At 39.2% G+C, this 24,704-nt stretch overlaps 1 protein-coding gene across 9 annotated transcripts in view; it reads right to left on the bottom strand.

Moving 5' to 3' along the window:
- Positions 1–1,166: 1,166 nt before the first annotated feature.
- The window catches only part of INO80D (INO80 complex subunit D), a 63,026-nt gene continuing 39,488 nt past the window's right edge, over positions 1,167–24,704 (bottom strand). For all 9 annotated transcript variants that reach the window (XM_025892771.2, XM_073879586.1, XM_073879592.1 and 6 more), the window contains 5 exons: positions 21,209–21,318; positions 19,486–19,619; positions 14,759–14,976; positions 13,904–14,061; positions 1,167–11,987 (listed from right to left, as the gene is read on the bottom strand). In XM_025892771.2, coding sequence (XP_025748556.1) covers positions 10,822–11,987; positions 13,904–14,061; positions 14,759–14,976; positions 19,486–19,619; positions 21,209–21,318 — 1,786 coding nt within the window. In that variant the 3' untranslated portion in view covers positions 1,167–10,821. The remainder of the gene's footprint in view (positions 11,988–13,903; positions 14,062–14,758; positions 14,977–19,485; positions 19,620–21,208; positions 21,319–24,704) is intronic.

Raw genomic sequence — 24,704 nt, 5'->3', positions numbered from 1 at the left:
TAATACATCCAAAAGAAAGAAAGAAAAATCATTTTGTCACACTATATACAGATAATACATACAGTGTTTTATACACATATTACATCAGTTTTTACACAAGAAAAATATACATAAAAATGTAAACTTTTGTATACAAAAACCCTTAAACAAATTAAACAAGGACCAGATAATAAAAGGAGACCAATCCATTATTATTTCATCAAATTTTTTAAAACAGTAATACAGTACATTCATTGAGATATATATGGAAAATATGAGCCATCTCTTCATGTTTAAAGGGAAATTACAAACCAACAGCCCATCGCCTCCCAAAATGTGGTCCCCCCCCCCAAGCAACACCACACTCAATGTCAGACACGCCTTTCCGTCACGTCACAACTGGGGGGCTCTTAACCAAATCTGCCAACCTCCTCACCTTACTGCTATAGTCTGTGCAGAAACGGGTGGCCCCTTAGCTTTTGTGCATACAACTAAGCTTCTAGCCACTTCTAGCCACTATTCACGTAAAAATAGACAAGATTCTCGGTTTGTAAGTTCCCTTTAAGCAGCTTTTTTTTTTTTTTGTAAATATTTTTAACGTATGGCCTGTTAAACATACTTGTGTGCCAAGGTGAATGAGAACACTGAAAAAGAAGGGCTTTGAGAACTGCTAGTCCTTGCTACCGTGCAGTTACTTTGTAAGAAGAGATTTTAAAACTGTGCAATGCGTCTGTCCCTTACCGGATCCAAAGAAGCTACCACCTCACCTTTGATTTCCCACTGCAACTTGGTTTCGATTTACACCTCAGTACTCCAGGTTAGTACCATACAACTGCCAAGAGGCTTTGTTAAAGGCTGCTTCTGATATCAAGTTCCAGCTCAACTACTCTGTGAAATCACTCAGACCCCAACCTCTCCCTTCTGGTCTTCAGGGGGGATACTCTTCCTTCACTGTTTTTTTTTTGGTAACATCTTAAAATGTAGGATTGTCCATCTATGTTCCTTTCTCTGTAAGGTCTTGAAATGTAATCTGCTGCCAACTCATCACAAAATAAAATATCTCATTTTTTTCCTTCAGAGTCTTTCCTTCAGTGTGTCAAATTGATGTACTAATGAAAACACCTGAAGCTGTGGGGACTAAGAATTAAATCTATGGCAAGCGCATGCAGACTTGGAGTTCTTTTAAAAAGAAAAAAAAAAAGTCTGGGAAGACCTTTAACTAAATAAATGCAAAACATGCTTAAGACAGCTTCAGGAGAGCTGCCTTCTCTCAAAGTTGAATTTTGAACAAGGCAGAATAACAATTAGGTGATATATTTCCCTGCAGCTAGAGAGTAGTTAACTTCCCCCAGGCAAAATGATCTCAATGATCATAATTTATTAATGAAAGGAAGAGGCAGATTGGTGAATTAAGTTGATCTAGTAAGATGGTGGTTGACATACACTAGTGGAAATGTTAGGATTGCTTTATAACTGAAATAAACTGGCTGGTTTGTGGTACATCTCCATTTCGGAGAGAGGAAAAATGCACAGGGTTCCGCAAGTGAATCCCCAGCTCTCTCTCTTTCTCCCATGGGACAGATGGCATTTTTTTTTTTTTTAAAGTGACAGTCTCCCTTTCAGTTAAAACAAAATGTAACAATAAAAAGGAAAAGGAAGATAAATAAATAATGTGTGGATGTCTTTAGATGAGAATTTTAAATGTTCTTTAAATAATTTTCGATAATGTATTTTTAAATCATTACATACAACTGCCATTGCAGTGACAATATTCCAGTAGGGGCAGCATTTTGCTCAATGTAGAAGATTGCCATTTAAAACCCACACATATACATGTGTATATACAGTACATCAACACTATTTATATACATATATATCTAGAAAGCAACATTCCATTGCCTTTGAATATCTATATATTCACTCGCACAATATATACGAGACATACTGTGTGAGCCTATACGAAAGTGTATGTACACATGCTCCAACATGTATATATACACTTTTGTCTGTGTGTGCATAAGAGCTTTAAAGGCACAATATATAGGGATGCAAGTTTTCTAGAGAGCTGCAGCAAAGGTAAAACACAATGTCACAAATGTGAAAAAAAAAAAGGAAATATAGCAAAATTCATTACGTAAGTATTCGTTGAAGCAGTGTCATCATGAGTAAAATGATTTAGTTCTAGAATTCAAGAGGCCTATGTGTGACTTAGTCTGCTTTCCATTAAAACGAGAGTGGTAAATTTATGATTAAGACACAAAGTAAACCACATTTTTAAATGACAGATTGGTGACAATAATTGACACTGTTATCAATACTAAAATCATCATTATGTTTTCCAATGTGAGGAAAATGTCCCCAAATCATCTAGGTAAAACTTTCAAATTAGTCTTGTTTGAATGTTGGTTTCTGTTTGGTTTTGAGACAAAGGTGAATGCCCAATCCTTAAAATTACTATACAAAATATTACCCAATCTTTAAAAGATCTTTAAAAGAAACGACTGAGACGTTAATGAACTATGCTTGAGCCAAATGCTTCTGGCTACAGAGGACACCATAAAGGGGAAGAAATACAATGAAGTGTGACGGGAGACTGAGAAGTCAGAGCAGACGAAGAATCGTGGAACTGGCACGTAAGAAGAGTTCTAGCAGGAATTCACCTATAACCATAGCCATAAACAAGACTATGATCCAAAGGACTTCCATCTTGGTACGCACTGACGACGGACTCCAGACCGTCACCTCCTCTTGCTTACAGAATAACTGAGTTTCCATAGACGTATAATCTTGCTTAACAAAGGCTGTTTTATCTATTGTACACACACATTTTTTAGGGAAATATATGTATATAAGCTTTATCTATACACACACATATACATACGTGTATATATAGATTTATACAAAGGTATAAATAAACATAGTACTCTTCCATCTTTCCATTGACAAGGCAAGTTCACATTCAGCAAAGTGCCACCACATCCCATATACACATCTCTGTACAGATATACACAAAAGGGTCTATTTTCACCCTTCGATCAGGGGGAATTTATTCTAGCAAATCCCATTAACCAGTAACTGAAGGGAGGAATGGCAGCAATACAAACTCCCTTCTTTCATTTGCATGCATATGTACAAGAAATATGCAGATTTTTAAAAAATCCGTAAAGCAAGAGTGAATGAAACTGGGAGATGCAGAAACACAACTATAAAAGGAACGACCTGTAGAGCTTGCCTAGGTCTTGGCTATACCTAAGATGAATGAGGCTTCAAAGAGCACTACAAATTCTGGTGTATTCTCAGCAGTTGTTTTGACATATAGCAAAGTACATGATAATTTTGATATTAAAAATAAATGTGATCGGAGCATTTAATGGCAACTCTAGTTTTGGCTATGTTAGACCACCAGATACTCCAGTGATGAATGTATAGCAAAATGACAAAACTCAAAATATAGGAATGTATCTTTTTTTAATTCCATATGAATCAGGTAAAAGTCAAGAGTAGCACAATTGTTCTTATAACCAAAATACAGAGGTCGGGGGCACGCTAACTTCATAAATAATAGCACAACTGAGTAATTTTTTTTTAATTTTTAGAAGTAACTGAAATCACCCCAGCTTTGAAATATTCACGGTGAAATGATCCCCCCAACTCTTCCAACAAAGCAGTCCCTTCAAAAAACAGCATTCTTTATAAAAAGCCTGTAATTTTCTTAACTTCACCAAGAAAAGATGACCAATAAGATTTTCTAACTCAGAATAAGAAGAAATGTATTATTAACATAAAAAAAGTTGTTTCAACTGATCTGGTCCCATCACCCCAGTAGATAAACACAGCCCATGTCTGGTTTGTCTCTCTCTCTCTCTCTCTCATATTTTTATGCTCAAAAGTGAGAGGCTGGTCTTAGAACCTGTTTCTCATGTCATTTTAAAAACATAGCATAATATAAGTCAATCAAAGGTTAAGATAAAATGCACATGATATCAGAGCTAGCCTTTTAACAGAAGATAGCATAATGAAGAATTTGGTGTATTTATACTAGAGACAATGAGAAAACTCTGCTAGCCTCATCTAAATAAATCATATTTCTACAATACATTCTGTTACCTTCCTCTATTTTCACCTAAGCACACATTCATCTCTCTCACACACGTGCCCCCAATGTATATTTTTGCATGTGTGTAAAACCACAGAGACATGCACACAAGTAATTTAATTATATTTTTAAGTCACAGTGGGAATTCCTTAGTGAGGAGGGATAAAAAGTTCCTGAATAAGACACTGAGAACATCTAGATTTATTATTTTCTCTATTTTACTTCCCAACTTACAGAATAAACTGTAAATTAAAGAATAAATCCATAGGAAATAAAAGAGGTCTTAAAAACTTAGTTTACAAATTCCAGCTACAGTAGTTGGGAGTTTTGCTTGATCTATGTATTTCTATTTACCCTGTAACTAAGCTTCTAGCCATCTTAAGTGTAAACCACAGATCATTTACTAAAGAAACACAATTCCCAACAGTTCTAATGAGCAGTAATAAATGGTCTAAAGGTGTTCTACATTTTGAGGCCCCAGGATAGCCTTTTATTTTATATATCTGCAAGGTAGCAAAGGATAGCTATACACCTTGACACGGCAGAGATCCAGTGTAAAAAGGTGCTTCACTAGTTTTTGTCAAAAAAAAAAAAAAAAAAGCTCATATATAATTTTTTAAGCTATTAAAACACATAGGCAACATAATTCATTACACTCAATACAGCTTTAGTATAAAACTTATAATTTATGAGGTGATGTTAATAGTATAAATTAATATACGTTTTCTCTTAAAATCTACAATAAGTATTCTGAAAGCTCATTGGGGAAGGAAATTTTTAAATAAAACTTTTAAAGCTGTGCGTGATGGGAAAGGATTCTGTTTGCTGAAGCAGAGATGAGAGCCTGAAGGAGAAAGGAAAAAAGTCCTACTCAAGACATGGTGGGCTACGAAACCGAACGTTTTCTCTTTCTTGCGCTCTCTTTAATGATGAGTCACCTTTAGTTTCTTTTAAAACTATTTTCTTATTTTAAAAACTGCCCTAATTTCCACAAGGAATCCCTGAGACATACTCAACACTATACAGTGAAAAGAATAATCACTGTGAAGAGGGACTGATTTCAACCCTTCCGAGCAGATGAAGACAATGTCACAAGCATCCAACTTCCCATCACTTGCACACTCATCTGCTGGAGCCAACGGGGCCTTAACGACGCAGGGTGGAGTCAGTTCAGGGCAAATCAGTCTATTCCCCAAGCAAAAGCAATGGTGTGGCATTTCGCAGCACTGCATGTTGAACATTTTTCCAAGGGGAACTTTGGGTGCATACAGAGCTTACTTCAGTGGTCCCCAGCTCAAAAAAAGAAAACAAACAAAAACAAAACAAAACAAAACCAAATGGAAGAGGCGGCTTTTATTACTTAGGTCAGGATCAGGGCAGATCAGGGGTGCGTGGGTAGACTTGAGGACCTGGGGGGGGGGGGAGGTTGTGGAGGCCAGCAGGCAGGAGGGAAAAGGGAAGGAGAGCTGGGCTGCCCAAACAGGGCTTACTAACAGACAGCTTTTCTCTTACAACACTGTTTTTCAGACTCAACTTTAGATCCCCCAAAACTCTGCCACTCAAAGTAGTCAAACATTCCCAAGATGTGGGAACCTAGTTTCCGGTAAAGAAAGTCATACCAAATTTGCTCTCTCTCCGAAATGCCACCCGTCCTTTATTGGCTCTGTATCACAGTGCAGAGAAAGGGAAGCTAACAGAAATTAGAGCTGAAGGGAAAGAGTGTTTTTGCTATTTAGAAATGAGGCTCTCCAAGTCGGCCCCACAGTTTTTGCATTAATGACACTGACTATTAGGAGACATAATTATTCACTTGTATTTTAGGTTTTCTTTCCCAACTCACTGGTCAGGGGGAAATGCTTAACAGATAAGATACCCAAATATGTTCTTCACTGGTATTTTATTTCAAATCTTTTGAAAGATAGCATTTAAAGTGTTACTTTAATCTACTAAGCATGGATTCTAGTTCCCTCCAGAATAGGATATTGGAGAGCTCATAAGGCTCCAGATATTAGGAAGTCATTGTTTAACCCTTCTACAGAATGCCAGTGAAGATTCCGTATTTCCAATGTATTGTGAGAGGAAAAAAAAAAATCTATGTTCTATATTTCCACCTCCTACCTCACCCCCAAGAAATGTATTTCTCATCAGAAAAAAATCCTTGGAACGACGTAGGTGTTGGTGATGAAAGAGATACAGATGAAGACTATTCAGTATGACTACATTTTCTTCTAAGGAATCCTTGAAATTGCCTCATTCACCTGCAGAGTTCTGTTGACCATGCAGAAGACCACTGTATTATATTAATCTATATATACCAGATTAAAAACAGAATTTAGTAGAATGTTAAAAGGCTAAAATGAAAGAGGCTGAAGAATCTGAAAACTAGATACCTAAAAAAATTTTTTAAATGAATTCCAAATCTATTAAATCATGAGTTTAGTGTTATGAATATCCTCATCTTTTTGCAATACCAATCCACAACCACCTACGGAACTGACTCGGAGAGAAGGCGATCGCCTCACACAAACATTGCTGATGCAGCCTACGACCGCCATCACCACCCCCATGATGCAAGGGCGCAGGAAAGACTGCAGGCAAGTAACATGAGCTGATGGCGCGGGAGTTACCGACATAGACTCAAAAGTCTAGGGCCAACTGATAAAAACCCCGAATGGTACAGGGGTATGTGTGACTGGCTCAGTCGTAGAGCATGTGACTCTTGATCTCAGGGTTGTGAGTTCAAGCCCCACAATGGGTGTGGAGCCTACTTAAAATAAAACAAAACAAAACAAAACTGAATGGTACAGGTCAACAGAAATATAAATTCTTTCACATAAGAAGAAAGCTTACAGATTGGGCATGGATCACAGACACTGTTTCCTTCCAAATCAAAGCACTGTCTTTGCCTCTGGGTTGTGATGAAGGACTACAAATGAGCTCTGATAAGGAAAAGCTTTAGTGTTAGTCACAGAAAGTGAGGATTCTTAGCTTGCAGTTGAGAGACTGGGCTTGTTGAAGAAATAAATCTTATAAATAATTATTTGGCAAAGATAAAGTATTAGCTTTCTTTAGCCTGACGCCACTCAAGACGGTAACTACAATTTTAAGGAAAAGGGGGGAAAAAAACACCCCACATTTTCCAACTTTATCTCCATACCTACTATTTGCTTCTCATTAAATTATAATCTTTTCGTGGAGGGTCCTCAGACACACCGCAGTGCCTGCCAGCATGAAATTGCTCAGGAAGTCATTTATAAAGCAGTTCTATCTCACATGGTAGGTTACTAGAGAGGGGAAAAAAAATCCTTCACCGTATAAGCTATGTGACGATAATTACAAAATTTTTCCATTGCATAGTCTGTCATTTGGTGGGTTAAGTGTAATTGCTATTTACTATTGTGAATTGTTTACTAACTACATAACCTACGCAGATGTGCAAATTACTAAGCCATTTTTACAGAGGAAAAAACAATGTCTTAAGTACTTTAATTAAAATAATATTAACACTTACGTAGAGAGAGTAAAGGAGAGAAAACACATCTTTTCTTCGATGCTATAAGATCACAGCCAGTGAGTATCATTCCTTAGAATGGAATTCAGATTCTCCCAGTACAGAATGTATCCATGAACTGCAGCAACTTTGTAAATAAATCACATTAACACAATCTAACTGGCCTTTATAAATGGTCCCAAAGAACTGCAGAAATAGAGTGAACTTCTCTGCCACCATTTCTCATGAGTTTCCAAAAAAAAAAAAAAAAAGCTAGTTTCCACCTAATTAGGACCTTACATAAAATTTGCTTTTGATTCCAGTATTGCCTTATGATAGCGTAAGTGCTATTTGAATGACACAAATTTTCGTATTTCTGGAGTAAAAGACACTTCGTTCCTTTCTCTACACATGAACAGCAAACCTACTACTAACAGACTAGAATTGCTCTGCATTAGCTAAAAGAAAAACCTACCGGGTTATCTCTGGGTTCACAGATGTTCTTCTCTCTTCCCAAAAGGGATCACAAGAAGCTGCAAGAGCAAAGCAAACTGCAAGCTTGGATGTTGGTTTTGAAGGAGACGAAATGAGAGGACAAATTTGTTGGGGTTTTTTGTTTTGTTTTGTTTTTGTTTGCTAATTCCTCAAACCTACACTGGTACTTCCTACGGGCGCCCCTTTTTCAGCTATCCCTGTGGGCATCTAAACAAAAATGAACTGACTCAAAGTTTTTGGTGTGAAGCTGAAACTGGCAACATTCCTGATCATTTTATGCCTCCTTACTAGAAAGCAGGAAAGGGCTTTTCAATGCACGTAAAACAGAAAATTGCAAACAAGAAAATGTGCAACTTACTGCAAACTCAGTTTTGATAACTGAAGAATTTTAAGCAGCTACCACGAGGGATGAAGAGCCAGAGAAGTTCAAACCGACTGCCCAGGACTTTCCCTTTGCTGTCAGAGGGGGCTGGTAGATAAGACAGCTGGTGTGCTGCTACAACCTGGGATGAGCACACGATGGAGACTAGAGCGACTGCTGGGAACAGACAGTTATCTAGGGGTAATTAGAAGGGGAAGTGAAAGAGCAGAACAAATGAAGTGATACTTTTGAGCAGAGGTAACTACTCATCATCATTTCATTACAGTACATTAAAATAAAAAAGCTTCCTAACATAGGTTCACAGGTGAGAGATGCTCAAATGATCTGTCCTCACCATTCAGAATAGAAATTTATGGTGATACCAAATATAATTTTGCTTTGTGACACAATTTATAATTTAGAAATTTCTCAATCTGCAAAAAAGGCAAAGCTATTAAAAAATAAATCTTCCAATCAATTATCATGATTAAAAAAAAACCTAAATATATTACAAATGTATTTTTGGCCCACAAAAAGAAAACTTCAATAAATACAAAATAGGGCATATAATGATTTCATACAGTCATGTGACATTTCCCCTCCATAATCTCAGGCACGTGTATCTGCATAATGCCTGCTGATCACCATCATTCCTTTAAAAAGCAGAGAAAGAAAAGCTTTCAAAAGAAGGGACTGGTTAGAATTAGCATGGCATAAAGAGAATACATATAGGAAGTAGGAAAATACATCCAAATCTTTACCTATTGAAAAGGAATTAAGATCAAATATTCCCTGACAAATGAATTATATCACATCATTAATAGATATGTTCTTTCTACTCATCTTTTAAAATATATATATGTAAATTAGACTAGACTCAGGTATAAATAGCCAATGGTATCTCAGGGGACAGTGAAACTTCTCAGCAAAAGCAGAGCACAGATGCCTTTAGAATCTAGTTCCACCCTTGGGGAGGGGGCCGGGGAGAAGGCAGGTAAAAAGAAACCTCATAGATTTATTTCATAGTCACCAACTCACTAAACTACCCAATATGATTTTTAACCCTAAAATCCTGGTACTTTAAAAAAAAAAATTTCCCCAAACTTAAACCTAAGTACTTCAATTATTTTAAAAGTACCAAAGGGTGGGTACAATTTATGTCTAATTTCCATATTCTGCTTTGAAAGAAACTTTAAAATGTGTATCCTTCAGATATTACATATCACTTCACAACTGGTACATTGATTCTACAAGTGTCTTCAACATTTTACAAATCTTACCGAAGAATCACTACTGTAAACATGGAAAAGTCAAAAGTAAAAGACGGATCAAGGAGTTCAGAGATCCCATCTTTCCAAATCTAGCTGACCTATCCTGCTTTTCACATCAAAATATGGTCTTTTTATAATTACATCTCGTGAACGTATTCCATGAGAGGGATGCAGAAACAAAATGCACGTCTAAAAAGGCAAAGTAACCACTGGACCTCAGAATCTCAGGAACCCTGCAGTCACTCCACGCAAGCTTTCTGTGGCGTCCCCATGGCCCTGACGTGAATTCGGCTTTCTGCGTTCTTGGATCACCGAGCAAAACGGGCTTGTGCAATTCGCATCATCAGCCCACCACCCTCTGTGCGCGGGAGACTTCGCTAATTCAGGGGGAAAGAATGACCAACCTGATGAGGGTTCTGAGATGTGGGAAAGGAGAAGTCAGAGCCTTAAACTAGTTAGGAGAAAAAAAATAGTAAAACAACAACAACAACAACAACAACAACGGGACAGCTGCTTCCTGCCCTGCACAAACACACACACATGGGAGTACACATACACAAAGGCGGTCAAAAGACTAATTTTTTTCTTTTTAATTGAACATGATCACAATTAGGGATGGAATCCTGGCCTCATGTGGTGTCTAGCAGTTGGTGCTAAGGCAGAGCCTCGATCTGCCCGCTATGCACCACCTGCTACCACTTACACAGGAACTCAATGAATAGGACCATTCTATCTAGAACCACCTCCATAAAGACCTGGTCATAGAATGGAAAGCATTGATCTGAACACTAGGAAATAGTAAAGGGCACTGGTAATCTGAGGTATCTTCCACTTCTAGGACTTGCTGCTAAAAATCAACTCTAGCCAGTCACTGTGCTGAGCCACTAAGGAAACCATCGGGGTAGAGAGAACCCGCCAGGAGGGAATGAGCACCAGTGCGAAGGAGCACGCGTGAACACTGAAGCAAGGTCCGCCGCAGGCTTGCTTGCTGAACCGGGAAAGGGAGTTCCCCTTTAGTCCCCATCTGTTATTTTTAAAATCTTTAGGAAAAGGGGGAAAGGGATGCTAAACAGGAAACAAAGATAGAAAACACCAGGTTCCCCACCTGCCTGCAAACACACAGACACGCTCAGTTAGGGGAGGTAAAGGGAGAAGATGCATTATTGGTACTTGTAGCTGTGGCACCTGTTACTGTGAAGCCTGTAGGAGGGGCTATCGAGCTGTGGCTGGGCTGCAGGTCCTTAGGAATGCCACTGTGAGAACTCAGCTGGTGGCCGAAGGCTGCGCTGAACTGAGGGAGCTGCTGCTTGGGAGAGGTGGAGGCCATGAGTTCAGCAGAAGGCCCCATGCCACTGAAGCTGGTCTGCGGTAACCCCGGAAGCACACTGGAGCTGCTGGGGGTCACGGTGGCGAAGGCAGGCTGTGTGGTCTCTGAGTTCGACGTGGTGGGTGGTGTGGATAGGGAAGTGGAAAGAAGATGTCCATCTGCGCCGAGAAGGTTGCTAAATGGAGAGGGATCTCCAAGGTTGACAGGGAGATTGCCCCAGTGAGTTCTGGGGTTTACGACTCCTCCAAGTGGCACCTCGAGTTGGGTTGGGAGCAAGTGCTGCGCCATGATGGGCATCTCTGCTGAAAAGGTAGCTGCCATATTATCACCAGAATAAGATGTTGTGTGGGGAGAGGTGATATGGTCACTATAGGGAGACGGCACGTGCTCACTATCATAATGGCTTCCATGGGGCGAGGAGTGTGAATGATCACTGCTGTATTGCTGTCGTGAGGTGATTAGGTCATCTGCCTTGCTCAGCAGCTGGGCAGGATGTGGCCTCTGGGAGGCATGGCTGCCATCATGTAGTCCATGAAACTGTCCTGGGAAGGCTCTCTCCCCAAGTGCACTCTGGCTGATCAGAGTGGCAGAAGTAAGGCCAACGTTGGCTGGGGCAGAGAACTGCCCCTGGATCTGCCCTGCCAGGGGTGTAGGTGGGTTAGACAAGGTAGCAGAACGGAGCAGGTTCTCATCCAGCTCTAGACTAGAAAAATTATCATGTACTATGCGCCCATTCAATAGCTCCCCTAGGTCCGTGTTAACTTCTCGGCTCAAGGACTGAATTCCTGAAGCTCCAGTACCTGTGGAGAACACCCCTATTCCTCTATCTGACAACTCCTGGACTGGCACACCATCTGACTGGGTAAGTACCCCAATGGTACTCAGGCACTCAAGAGAAGTTACAGCCTGCAAGGCCCGTTCAAGTTCCTCGGCCTCTTCGGTAGTTGGAAGGAGGTCTCCATTCTTTCCTGAGGAAAACAAAAGCCATCAAGAATCAGCAGAGCTTTTACTGGTGCCATACCATAAAACCATACATCTGAATTACTTTTTAACAATATTCTATTAAAGGGGCGCCTGGGTGGCTCAGTCAGTTGAGCTCTGACTCTTGATTTAGCTCAGGTCATGATCTCAGGTTCGTGAGATAGAGCCCCAAGTTGGGCTCCATGCTGAGCGTCCAAGTCTTCTTAAAAGTTTCTCTCTCCCTCTGCCCCTCCCCCCGCACACACACCCTCTCCCTCTCAAAAAAATAAACCATAAAAAAAAAAAATAACAAACAACAACAACAACAACAAACCACGGGCGCCTGTGTGGCTCAGTTGGTTAAGCGTCAGACTCTTGATTTCAGTTCCGGTTATCATCTCAGGGTCGTGGGATCAAGCCCCAGGTGGGGCTTCACGCTCAGTGGGGAGTCTGAGAGTCTCTCCCTCTGCCCCTCCCCCCACACGTGAGTGCTCGCTAATAAATAAGTAAATCTTTAAAACCAAACCAAACCAACATTCTATTTAAAGAGAATCCCTGTGAAATAGAGAATCTTCCAAGGACTGGATTGGAACGAAAGAGTGAATATGAATCCATAGAGAGGTCGAGCTGTCCTGGAACCTGCATCACATCTTCAGTTTATTCACAGCACTCCCTAAACCCAACTCATCAGAGCATTAAATTCTTAAGGATTCTAAGCAATACCAACTTAAAAAGCATGGTGACCAGTCTAACTACACGTATGGTTTTACGTAAACTTATATGTTAAAATCATTAAAATAGGAAACATATCATATTGGTTCAGACTGCAGACAAAAAGCTGTGTAGGAGTCCCCCCTTGGTTCTTCTGCTCTTGAACTCCTTCCTCCAGCTGGAGGGCGGCTGCAGAAGACTGGAATAGAGCGACTCATGCTTGCATGTGAGCACCCCGCACTCCCCTCCACTCAGACGTTATCTTTTAAAATGCTTTTGTGTGACCTGTTAAACCTGCTCCTCTCGTTCTAACTAATTTTCGTAAGATGGAAGCCCGTGGGTCGCTGCTGATTTCATTTCCAATATAAAAAATCTAGGGATGCCTGGGTGGTTCAGGTCATGATCCCAGGGTCCTGGGTTCAAGTCCTGCATCGGGCTCCTTGCTCTGCAGAGAGGCTGCTTCTCCTGCCCGCTGCTCTGCCTGCTCGCGCTGTCAAATAAATAAAATCTTAAAACAAAACAAAACAAAACAAAACAACTCTATAGTGGGGAATTTGACTAATCACCACAAAAATACCCAGTTTTTAATGGGGAAAGAAACATTCTAAGAATATAAAAGCTTTCCCCTGAAAGCACCAGAGAACTGGTGGGACTAAGCAAACTTAGTTTTGGAAAAATGCACTTCAACTGACATACAGGTATTAAGATTAGGACAAGTTCTAAAAGGCTCCAATTAACTCAAGTTTAAAATGTTTCTGTTGGGACACCTGGTTGGCCCAGTCGTTAAGCGTCTGCCTATGGCTCAGGTCATGATCCCAAGGTTCTGGGATCGAGCCCCGCATCGGGCTCCCTGCTCAGCAGGAGGCCTGCTTCTCCCTCTGCCTCCTGCTCCCCCTGGTTGTGCGTGCTCTTTCTCTGACAAATAAATAAAATCTTTAAAAAAAAAAGTTTTTGTTGAAAAATGAAGTAAAATGACTCATTTTTGAAGCAACAAAGTTAAAAACCTAACAACTGAATGATCAATCTACTAAGCCTACAGTATGGTGAGAAAAACCACACAGCCCTTGCCTTCTGGAACGGGAAAATAGCTATAGTGGTGCTGCATTTTCTATCTGTGAGGAGGGGTACTTCAAACACATCTCAAAAACACAATTTCCCTTTTCAAAAACTCATTAAAAAAAAAAAAAGTCTTGAATCAAAATGTTGACCACACCTTCAAAAAAATCAAAATCTTGTAAGTCATCAGGTAGCCGTGGCAGGACGTCTGAAAAGTCCTCCTGGTTCAATTCCAAGTCATGTGGAATGTCAGTGATCTCATTGGCAATGTCATCCGGCAACTCATCAGCACTCAGCTCCGGCGTGGACGGGCTCCTAGGGAAGAAGACATGGTTGGCCCCACCACTCCCCTTTTCCCTTCACACCAGTGTCCCCAAGACAAGTTCATCAAACAGGAAGATGGGAAATCCTAACTCAAACTGTCTCCTTTTCCTACTTTCAGAGAAGGAAATGTGAAAGCAAAAGGAAGACCTCGCCATCCAGTCACACATTTCTGCAGCTTTTAACCAGGTATTAATGAAGGCAACCATTTTGAGATGGTACTTCTAACTTCAAATTAGTAGAATGAATTAGTTTTGTGCACTATGTCTTCATACTTTTTAGTAAATTTCAAATCTAGTCGAAATAATAATTTTTAAAAATGACATAAACAGATAAAATAGAGATGCTTAGCTGAAACAGAAGCCTCATTCATCTGGTGAAAATGCTAACCCCTGCCAAAATTAGTAATGCATTAGAATTCTGACGGAATATTTCTGTTGAAACAGAAAAATCTTGAGTAGACAAATTCTCATTTTCGGCATCTGCTTTCTGTGTTATTACCAAAAGCTTTATTTCAGATCTCACTCAGTCAAATATTTAGTAAAAATTACACTGAAATCTACAAAGCCTAGGCTAATTTATCAAAATGGCTTCTGGAGGCCAGCCACAATGCTAGAGAAGAACGTAAGCTAGATGTTCTGAGAACCATCGAACACAGAAAGGAAATGTAAGCTTTGGCACCGTCACTGACCGGATCTGAGCAGCCTCCACTGGCAGTGAGACGCTGGTGGGCATGCTGAGGTTCCCTTGGGGTACTGCAGGGGGAATGGGTTTTTGGGGTCGACGAGGTCCACGCCTTCTCTTCTTCTTGTGTTTTTTGGTAAGTGCAGGAGGCTTGGTTTTTTTCCTGGGTTTCCTCTGCTGCTGGTGCTGAACTTTACGGGAGCTATCTCCTCTCAAGAAATTATCCTTCGGAATGAATAAATGGGTACTTTTAAACTAGACTGTTTAGGAAAAACCTAACAGCTACCTGAAAAAAATGTATCTCTTAACATTCTATGGAATGCCTAAAGCACACTGCATGGCTACAACTATGCATAGCAATAAATGAATAAACAATTCATTTTTTAATTTAATTCAAATCAATTCAATATATACACACAGTTCATCCCACACTGTGAGACCATGGCAGGCCAAGGGGGAGGTGCAGGTGGGTAGAAGGGACGGGGAGGGGAAAAAAAAGACATTGGGATAGGTGCTGTAGTGTAAAAATATAGTGAATGAAATGTAATCGCGCTCTCAAACTTAACTCTTCCATAGGAAAACCATGAATACAAGTATACATAAATACAGTACAGAAAAAAGAGGGTAACAGTGACCTTCTATGGGTGTACGAAAGGAAAACCAATTATTTGTAGTTTTGCATGATTAAAAGGAAATGGCACAAACAAGACAAAAAGAACAGCAAAAAACCAGGTATGACTGGTGCTTGGGGTGTGGCGTATGGAGGATGGAATGTGAATGTAAGCTGTAAAGTTTAGGACGAGATCATATATGACTTTGAATACCGTTAAGGATTTTCAACTTCATCTTATAGGCAATGTGAAATGATTTTTGACGAAAGGATTAACACAATTTGACATGTTTTGAAAGGAGTAACTAGGCTGGTAGCAAGGTAAAGGGACAGACAAAAGGTAAGTGGAGGGAGGCATTATTTCCAATCAGAGGGCCACTCCAACAGTCAATACAAGGCAAACGACTAAGGCGATGTGAGTGGGAATGGAAAAGCAAGGCCCTGTAGGGACAGAATTCTCAAGATTTGACAGCTCCTTGGATGTGGTGAGGATGAAGGGAAGAGAGCAGTCGAAGACACTTCTAGGGTTTCTAGGGTTGACTGTTAGATGATATCATTAGTTGGTACAGAGCACAGCAGAGTAAGGATTCAGAAGAAAAGTTAAGGAATTCAGTTTGGCTCACAATTTGAGGTACGAAGATGTCCCAGGAGATAGGAGAACACGGTATAAGGGATAAAGAATGGGGTGGAGATGTAGCCGCAGAAATCATGATACAGTAAAAGTCTGTCCAGTCATTGACACAGGCCAGGGAGACAGGTAAAGAGAGACCATGGGACTTCAGTGTTATAAGACTGTTCTAATTACGTGAGCAGAGAGAGGAAGAACCAGCCAGGAAGAACAAGAAATTGACCAAATAATAATCAGCCTTCTTCAGCGGCCACCCTTCAATCTGAATACTGCGTTTCATTAGTTCCAAGACACACATTGTAGTGTCTCTGTAACTGAGGTCCATTTTACAATAATGGCATCTTACAATTGCTGTTGGCCCGGTGATGGTCACGAGAGTTGGCGCTGCCTATATATGTGCATATGTTCTTGGTACTGTTGCTGTTTTGAGTCGAGGGATGTGCATTATTGGTTTTACATGAAGAGGAAAAGCTGGAGTGTGCGGAAGCACAAAGAGAAGCAGCATATCCAACTGTCATTAGTGAAGCAAATACTCATTATTGAAGATCTGACCACAATTCCTTTCTTTTTTGTAAAGCAACCACCAAATGAGAAAGGAACACAACCACAAAGTAGACGAAACTGTGTTACAGTTGATGTACATAGAAAACACTGCCTTTCCTGCATCAAGTAATTCAGCGGAAACCAGGAGCATCAGAAAAGATAAAAATCTATGCCTGATTAAGTCTAAAGAAGCTATTTTGATAAATATAAAACAGAAACTGTAAGTGGTAAGAAATGCACTGTGCCCCATTTTTTAAATTTCTTGGTGGTATATAAAACAATCGTGGTTTTTACAACTGATGTCACCTTTTAGTGAATTCATTAATAACTCATAACTAAGTACATAAAAGGAGTACAAAATATTTGAAAACTAATAACTAAAACTAGTTATTAATACTAGCAAACAAATTCAAGACAAGAAAGAATAAAATTAAATTATCAATTCAGGAGATTCAAAAGAAGTTTAATACTAGCTGAATACTTGGATCTATATTACAGACTCAAGTCACAAATGTACAAATTCATGAAACAAACAAGCAAAAAAAGAAAGGCTGCTTCCCAGCGTCTGTAGTTCTTTGGCTCAATACTTGAGGTCTACTTTTATTATTATCAGCTATTTAATTCAACAAACAGTGAGCAACCACCAGTACCTACCAGGGTGCTGGGCATCCATCCCAGACTCTCCCCCTAGGACTAGTGTGGATGTTAGGCAGGAGAAAGTTTATCTAGCCCAAGATCTACATGTCCTACTTGTAAGACACTCCGGTACCACCTAGTTCTGGTTCTAGGTGTGTGTCTTGTCCTCCCAAGCTTATGCCTTGTAGCCCAACAATGTTGTTGGTCATGTGCCAGGTACTCCACACAGAACTGCCCCCGCCTGAGGCCCTGCGGGCTCTTGATAGTCCCCCACAGCGCTCCTCCAGAGCACTGGTGCCTCCAGGCCCTAGAGGCTTTCCTCATGCCATCTGTCCATTGCCTACACTATTCACTCCCAACTTGCTCACTGTCTCCTTCTACTTACGTGCCAGGACACTGCATTTGCTAACTTACCATCTGTCGCATGGGTTCATACTCATCGAATACCAAGTTCTGTGCATCAGCCTGGACTTCCTGTAGCTTGAGTTGCTTCTACCAATGGCTGTTCTGTCCAGTGGTTGAACCTAATTCCAAATTTCAACTTTCCCAGCCATGTGCCCAACTGTTATTCAACAATGACTTACTGAGCATTTTTGTTCTAAGCACTGGGGATATAGCAATGAACAAAAAAATGTTCCTGCCTTTGTCAAATTGACATTCTAGTAGAAGGATACTGGCAATAAACAAACTAATTAATAGATAATATAGTATTAGGCTGATATCACTGTTAGGAAGAAAAACCAGGTAGAGTATGAGGATAAAAAATGACAGGGGTGGAGAGGAGGTGGAAGATTTCTTTGATGAAGTGACATCTGATCGGAAACCTGAATGAAGGAGTGAGGCATGCAGAAATGGAGGAAAAGGGACAATCACAAAGCCCATGAGGTGGGAGCAAGCTTCCAAGTGCTGAAGCAGCAGCAAGAAGGCTGATGTTGCTAGAACTCCGAAAGTGAAGGGGGTACTATGTTATGTGCAGCTAGAGAGACTGCAAAGACCAGATCAGCAAGTCTCATAGGCCAGGGTGAGAATCTTGGATTTGATTCAGGATGTGATAGAAAGCCACTGGAAGGTTCTGACCAGGAAACTAAAACGATCACATGTATATTCTCAAAGTCCTGCTCTCATGGCCACATACTGTAGGATTCCAATTATAAGACATTCTGGAAAATGTAAAATTGTAGGGGCAGGAAGACTTCAGTGGAGACAGAGGGAGGGGTAGACTGCGGGGGGGGCGGGGATAACACAAGAGAATGTGGGGGGTTAATGGCGTATCTTGATTACGTCGGTGGTTACAGGACTGTGTATTGTCAAACTCAGAGAGCTGTGGAGCAAAAGGAGTGAATTTTACAGCACATGAACTCAAAGGGAGTGGAGCCCACACAGCCTACTCTAGCTGCTATGTGAACAATACGTCTGGGGGTAGGGGGAACGGCTAGAGGAAGGGGGACCAATTAGGAGACTATTAGAGTCATCCAGGCAAAGGTGAGAACAACGGAGGCTAGAATGGTAGCAGCCAAGCTGGTACTACATGCTTGGATTCAAGAACGTTTGAACATAGAGCCAAGAGATTTGTATGGTTTTTCTCATCCAGTGTGAGCCTCTCACTGTGGACTGATGGCTACAAATGTTTGCTGTACTCAGCTGGGATTTTTTTACTTAAAACAGTCCTTGTTACACATTTTGCTGGTGGTAACACCAGGATCACAGCCTTATACTATTAAGTCCTGGTCCAATGGCCGTGCCGTTACCCTGGTGCACCCTTAGAACTACAAAATGCTTACAGAGGGAAAGATTGGTCTTATTCAGCTTTTTAATACATATACCTTGCATACTACCTAGCAAAGAGCTGAACTCAGCCAAGTATCTGGGTAAAAACAATAAAAATGCACTTAATTACAGAAAAAATTGGCTCGTGGCTAAAATTTCATCAAATATCTAAGACATTTCACAGAATTGTATATAAAAAAGCAAAAATCTAAAGAAATGGGGCAAAGAAAGCTTGAAAAATCTGTTAAGTACAAGAAAATGTACCTTAAGGAGAAGGGAGGTATAGAATAGGGGTAGATAATAAACAAAATAACCATATGTAAGTAACTACTAAATACCTTCTAGAATAGTTTTTTTAAATTAGCTATGAAATTAATTGTGGATCATGACCAGCACATATATCTATATATATTAATATTATATTAATATTTATATGCATATTTATATATTTACACACACATATAGTTTGTACTAAGTCAACAGATACTTTCTACTGTGGATTGGTGTCCGTTTGAAAGTCTCTGCTGCAGAAAATAAAATGTGAACTCACCATTTTTTTGGCATGTTCTTCACACAGAGGGGTCTGGTGTGTAATGTCGAACACGGGCACAGAGCACTGCTGTCCGTCTGCAAACTTGGCCGTGCAACTTGAGAAAAGCTGCTGAGAGCGATTCAAGAGGATATCTGTAGTTTTCAAAGTTAGGAATATAATGCACTGAAACTCAAATTATTTAAGTTTTCAATTTTTATATGAAGTCTGCTTCTAGACCGCCTTGGGGGCACAGCTGGTTAAGGGCCCAACTCTTGGTTTCGGCTCAGGTTGTGGTCTCAGGGTCATGGGATCAAGCCCCGTATGGGGATCTGTGCTCAGTGGGGAGTCTGCTTGAGATTCTCTCTCCTTCACCCCCTCCCTCACCACATGCACGCATGCACTCTCTCTAAATACATTAGTCTTTAAGAAAAAAAATCTGCTTCTTCCCTTATTTGTGTTTACTAATAAATTTTCTTATCTATAAAAGCTGAAGAACCAAGCCAAATACTGATAATGGGAAATGATAATTGCTGAATTTATCAGAAGATACTTCTAAAGGAGTCTATTTTGCTAAAGGTCTCCCAATAGAAGTCTCCTTTATGGACATTCTGATTTTTGTTATTTAGAAAAAGCAGGGTCGTTTCCTTCTTAACACACTAAAACTCCTAGAAGTCCCACTACAATGGTTAGAAAAAAGCACTTTCTTTTAAGGAAAATTTTCACATATAATCCACATCAAGAAGAATAAAAATTTTAAGATATAATTATAAAAACTCATCTATCCAAATTTGATTTTTCATTTCCCATTTCCAACACAAAACTCTCACTTAGAACTTATGAAGAATTACTTTTTGATCAAAACTGTACCATTAAACGTGGAACATCAGCTTTATTTCAGCAACATTTTTAAATGTCCAAACTTTTAGCCCCTAGCGACATTTCCTGAACTCGTACTTCATACCTATCAAGGAAGTACCTTTCTGTTTTTCCTTTATACTCTTAATAGTTAAAGCTATTTATAAAACCTTTACTGCATAGAAAGTGCTGCTGAAAAAGTTGTGGAAATTTAATGCCAGGAATACAAAGGAGGACAAAAAGTCAAAGATAATAAAGAAGAGCAAGTAATTGCTACTGTATTAATTTTTTAAATGCTACTCAATTTTAAATGTTTAATAAAAGTGAGAGTAATAAGATTTCATAACCAGCCTGAAGCCCTTTACCCAGGTTTTCCTCAAGTATATTCTGTCTTAATGTATCTTCTTTCCTAGTCAGTGATGTTTATCTTTCTTTCATTTCAAATCAGCACTATGCTCAATACAAACAGCAAATTATTCCCAGAGCAAAAGGCACACTGTAAAACTCTTAACTTTCTTGGAAGACTAAAATCAGTTTTTGAATAATATGATCTGACTTCTCCATCAATGAGTGTTACAGTTGCTTCCTAGAAGCTACGCAGAACCACGCAAGAACCAGATTTCTTTTAATTAAGTGACGGCCACCAGAAGAATCTGCTACTTGCTATCAATTTTGCAGATTCTGATATAATTCTTGAATAGACAATCACGATGATAGAAGCGGAAAAAAAATTATTTAGAAGACATCATGAAAATGAAGTTATATAAAAATTATAAACATGAAATAGTTAGGATTTCAAAAGTCATCCACTTGGCTTAAGAATGAAATACTAGCCCCGAATGAGTTAATACTTTTCAATGCACACTCAATTCAGTTAAGAGGATACGCTGGAAACAATGTCTGGTGAATGGAAGGGCTTTGTTAGGGCACCGTTCACCCTTCACGGTTCCACTGCACGCTGCTGGCTCCGCCTCCCTCAACTTGGTCCGGCTTATGCTAAGAAAGCAAAGAGACAACATTAATTTCTAAAAAATGTTTTAAAGATCCAGGGCAACTTTTCAACACTAGGCTGGCAGGTTGTAACACCAACATTTCACCTTTCTACATTCTTTAAATAAAAGGTAACGATCAGGTACAATGACCAGTTCCAGTATTTCCGCAATCTACTGCCAAAACAAGTAATTGTATTATAATTGATTTCAACTATGCCCGTTTTTTCTTTTTAAGTGATATTTTGGTTCCTTTTGGGACACCTGGGTGGCTCAGTGGGTTAAGCGTCTGCCTTCAGCTCAGGTCATGATCCCAGGGTCCTGGGATCAAGTCCCTCCTGCACTGGACTCCTGGATTGGTGAGGAGTCTGCTTCTCCCTCTGCTTGTGCTCTCTCTCTCTCACACACACACAAACACACAAATAAATAAATAAAATCTTTAAAAAAAAAAAAACCCAAAACAAAGAGATTTAAAATAAATAAGTAAAATTTAAAAGAGTCTCCTTTCTACCTACCCTTATCCCAATTTGCCACTTCCCACTCTCTCTATAAGTATTCATTTTATTATTTTGTGGATGTTTCCATAGTTTTAAACAAACATTAAAAAGTAAAAATAAATAATATTCAAGTTCTTAGAAGTACAAAAACTGTCCTGTGTAATTTGATTCTCTGAAGCATCACAAACTGGTAGGACTTTACACCTATCTGAGAGTAGAAAAAGAATCTACGTAATATACTGAATCACACATCACGGATTAAAAATAAAATCTCTTTTAAATTGTTTCTAAGTCTAAGGACTTCAATAGAATGATTTATACTAATTAGAAGATCATACAGAACCCAAATTACATATGAATTTACAGAAAATCTCAGTAAAATTTCTACTCTAACTTTCCTATAAACAGTCCATGCAAATAGAGAACCAGGTGTTGCCATCGAAGCTGCTTTAATTAAGGTGCTGCAAGATGTGTCAGAATCACAAGAGTGGAGAAGCGGGCCATTAACTTAGGTCTGTAAAAAGGATAGACAATTTCAAATAAATGAAGCTGTACTATTTCGGCAGCTTACCGTAATTCTCTTGGTCTAAATTTAAATAGAAAGCAATTCTCTATACTGAATGGATTATTTTTGTGGAACACTTCAAGAATCTGCGCAGCCATTTACCAAGCCTCGAGTCCCACACATTCCCTCGTTTTCCTTTATCCTAGACTTCGAGGGGCCCGGTTTCATTTTGTAAAATTGCTGATACGTTCCAACTCATCCATCTATCTCTTAAACAGTAAAATAAATTCAAAGTCAAAATTCTAATACGTCCCTGGATAATTAAGGTAAAAATGCCTGATGTTAGATTTGTATTATCCGAATAATCCCAACAAAACAAACGGAGAATTACCAAAACATTTTGATGTTTTTTATGTGAAAACACCTACTACAAGCTTCCATTTTGTATTATTAGATCCCCCTTTTACAATAAAGTTTCTACACAAACACTAGTCTCTGTAGGATTGTCGGCTACAAGATACTTGAGTCTACATAGTTAAGCTATTTCAGTGGTTTATTCCATATATTTACCAATATATATGACAAAGCTATTAGATGAGAAAGAATAATGATACTCAGTTTAGATGCAAACTATATGTTAAAGGATACCTATATTAAAAGGCAGCCATTGAAGTTTTAACCTCTGAAACATTTAAAAGCAACTTTTTAAATGTTTCTTGTGGAACTAGTCTTTGAAAGCAAAAACATCAAATAGTGGGCATTATCCAAATGACAGCTGATTTTTGTGAGCCTAAAATATAATGTAAAGTAGTAAACTACCAATCACCAACAACTGATTATGGCTCATTGTTAAATGATTATCAGTGAGGCACTGAGCAATAAACTTTTTACTCATCATGAGTGACATAAACAAATGACATCAAATAAATGAGGACTGTATATTAAAGTTCATCTTGGTATTTGTTTAGTAGTATTTAATTATCACGAAATTAAAAAAAATCACTAATGGTGGTTTGGGAAATGTTTTGAAAAAAAAAAGGTGGGGGTTGATTCTGCCAGTTAAAAATCATAGATAAATACAGTTTTCTACACAAATACCGAATTGTCCCAAACTCAGAGTACAATCCTTACATCTCTGACAAGGTCATAATAATATACTAGATTCAATGTATATAACACTCTACACATATAGATTGCTTCATTGCTGTACAAAACTAAAGTCTCCACTGAAATTGTACACTTGAAAGCATTATCTAATGTAAATGTTAGATATCATTATTTTAAAACCTATGTCAAACCAAGTGAATTCTTTCAACAAATAGAGAACAGACGTCTCTTCACTTGTTTAATTCTATCCATTCGTTCATCAATACCGGAGATTTATGAACAAAATGTACATTGTTCCTGCCCTCATAAAAATGACTGTCTAGCTTGGGGCGCCTGGGTGGATCTATCGGTTAAGTGTCTGCCTTCGCCTCAGGTCATGATCTCAGGGTCCTGGGATCCAACCCTGTGTCAGGCTCCCTGCTCAGCAGGAAGTCTGCTTCTCCTTCTCCCTCTGCCCAACCCCACCTGCTTGTGCTCTGGATCTCAAAATAAATAAAATCTTTTTTTTTTTTTAAAGATTTTTATTTATTTATTTGAGAGAGAGAGAGAATGAGAGATAGCACGAGAGGGAGGAGGGTCAGAGGGAGAAGCAGACTCCCTGCTGAGCAGGGAGGCCGATGCGGGACTCGATCCCAAGACTCCAGGATCATGACCTGAGCCGAAGGCAGTCGCTTAACCAACTGAGCCACCCAGGCGCCCAAAAAGTTTTTTTTTTTTTTAAGTTTTATTTTAAACTCCTTTTTTCCTCAGTGACTCATGATCACTATAGAAAAAATAGAATATACATAATACTAATTTTTTTAAACCTTAATTTATCAATAATCCCATCCTCTAGAGATAGCCACTGCTAATATTTTGTTATATAAACTTATAAAAATGCGTGTGTATTTCAATGTTGTTATCTGAAAAAAATAGTAACTAAAAATTGTGAAATAATAAACTCCATAAAAAACTATGCCTTCCGGGGCACCTGGGTGTTTCAGCCAGTTAAGCACCGGCCTTTGGCTCAGGTCATGATCTCGGGGTCCTGGGATCCAGCCCTGCATTGGACTCCCTGCTCAGCAGAGAGCCTGCTTCTCCCTCTCCCTCTGCCCCTCCTCTCCGTTTGTCCTCTCACTCTCTCTCTCTCTCTCTCTCAAATAAATAAAATCTTAAATACAAACAAAAAAAAACTATACCTTCTAAATTTGAAACTTATTTCCTTTATTAAATATGAAGATTATTTTGGAAAATTTTAATTCAATTAAGCTAGAAAAGATTTTATTTATTTGAGAGAGAGAGAGA

Source organism: Callorhinus ursinus, unplaced genomic scaffold, assembly GCF_003265705.2.
Source record: "Callorhinus ursinus isolate GAN/ISIS: 27379988/994484 unplaced genomic scaffold, GSC_fseal_2.0 scaffold2, whole genome shotgun sequence".
NCBI lineage: Eukaryota > Metazoa > Chordata > Mammalia > Carnivora > Otariidae > Callorhinus > Callorhinus ursinus.
Note: the sequence above shows the minus strand (reverse complement) of the source record. Positions and strands in the feature narration are given on the sequence as shown.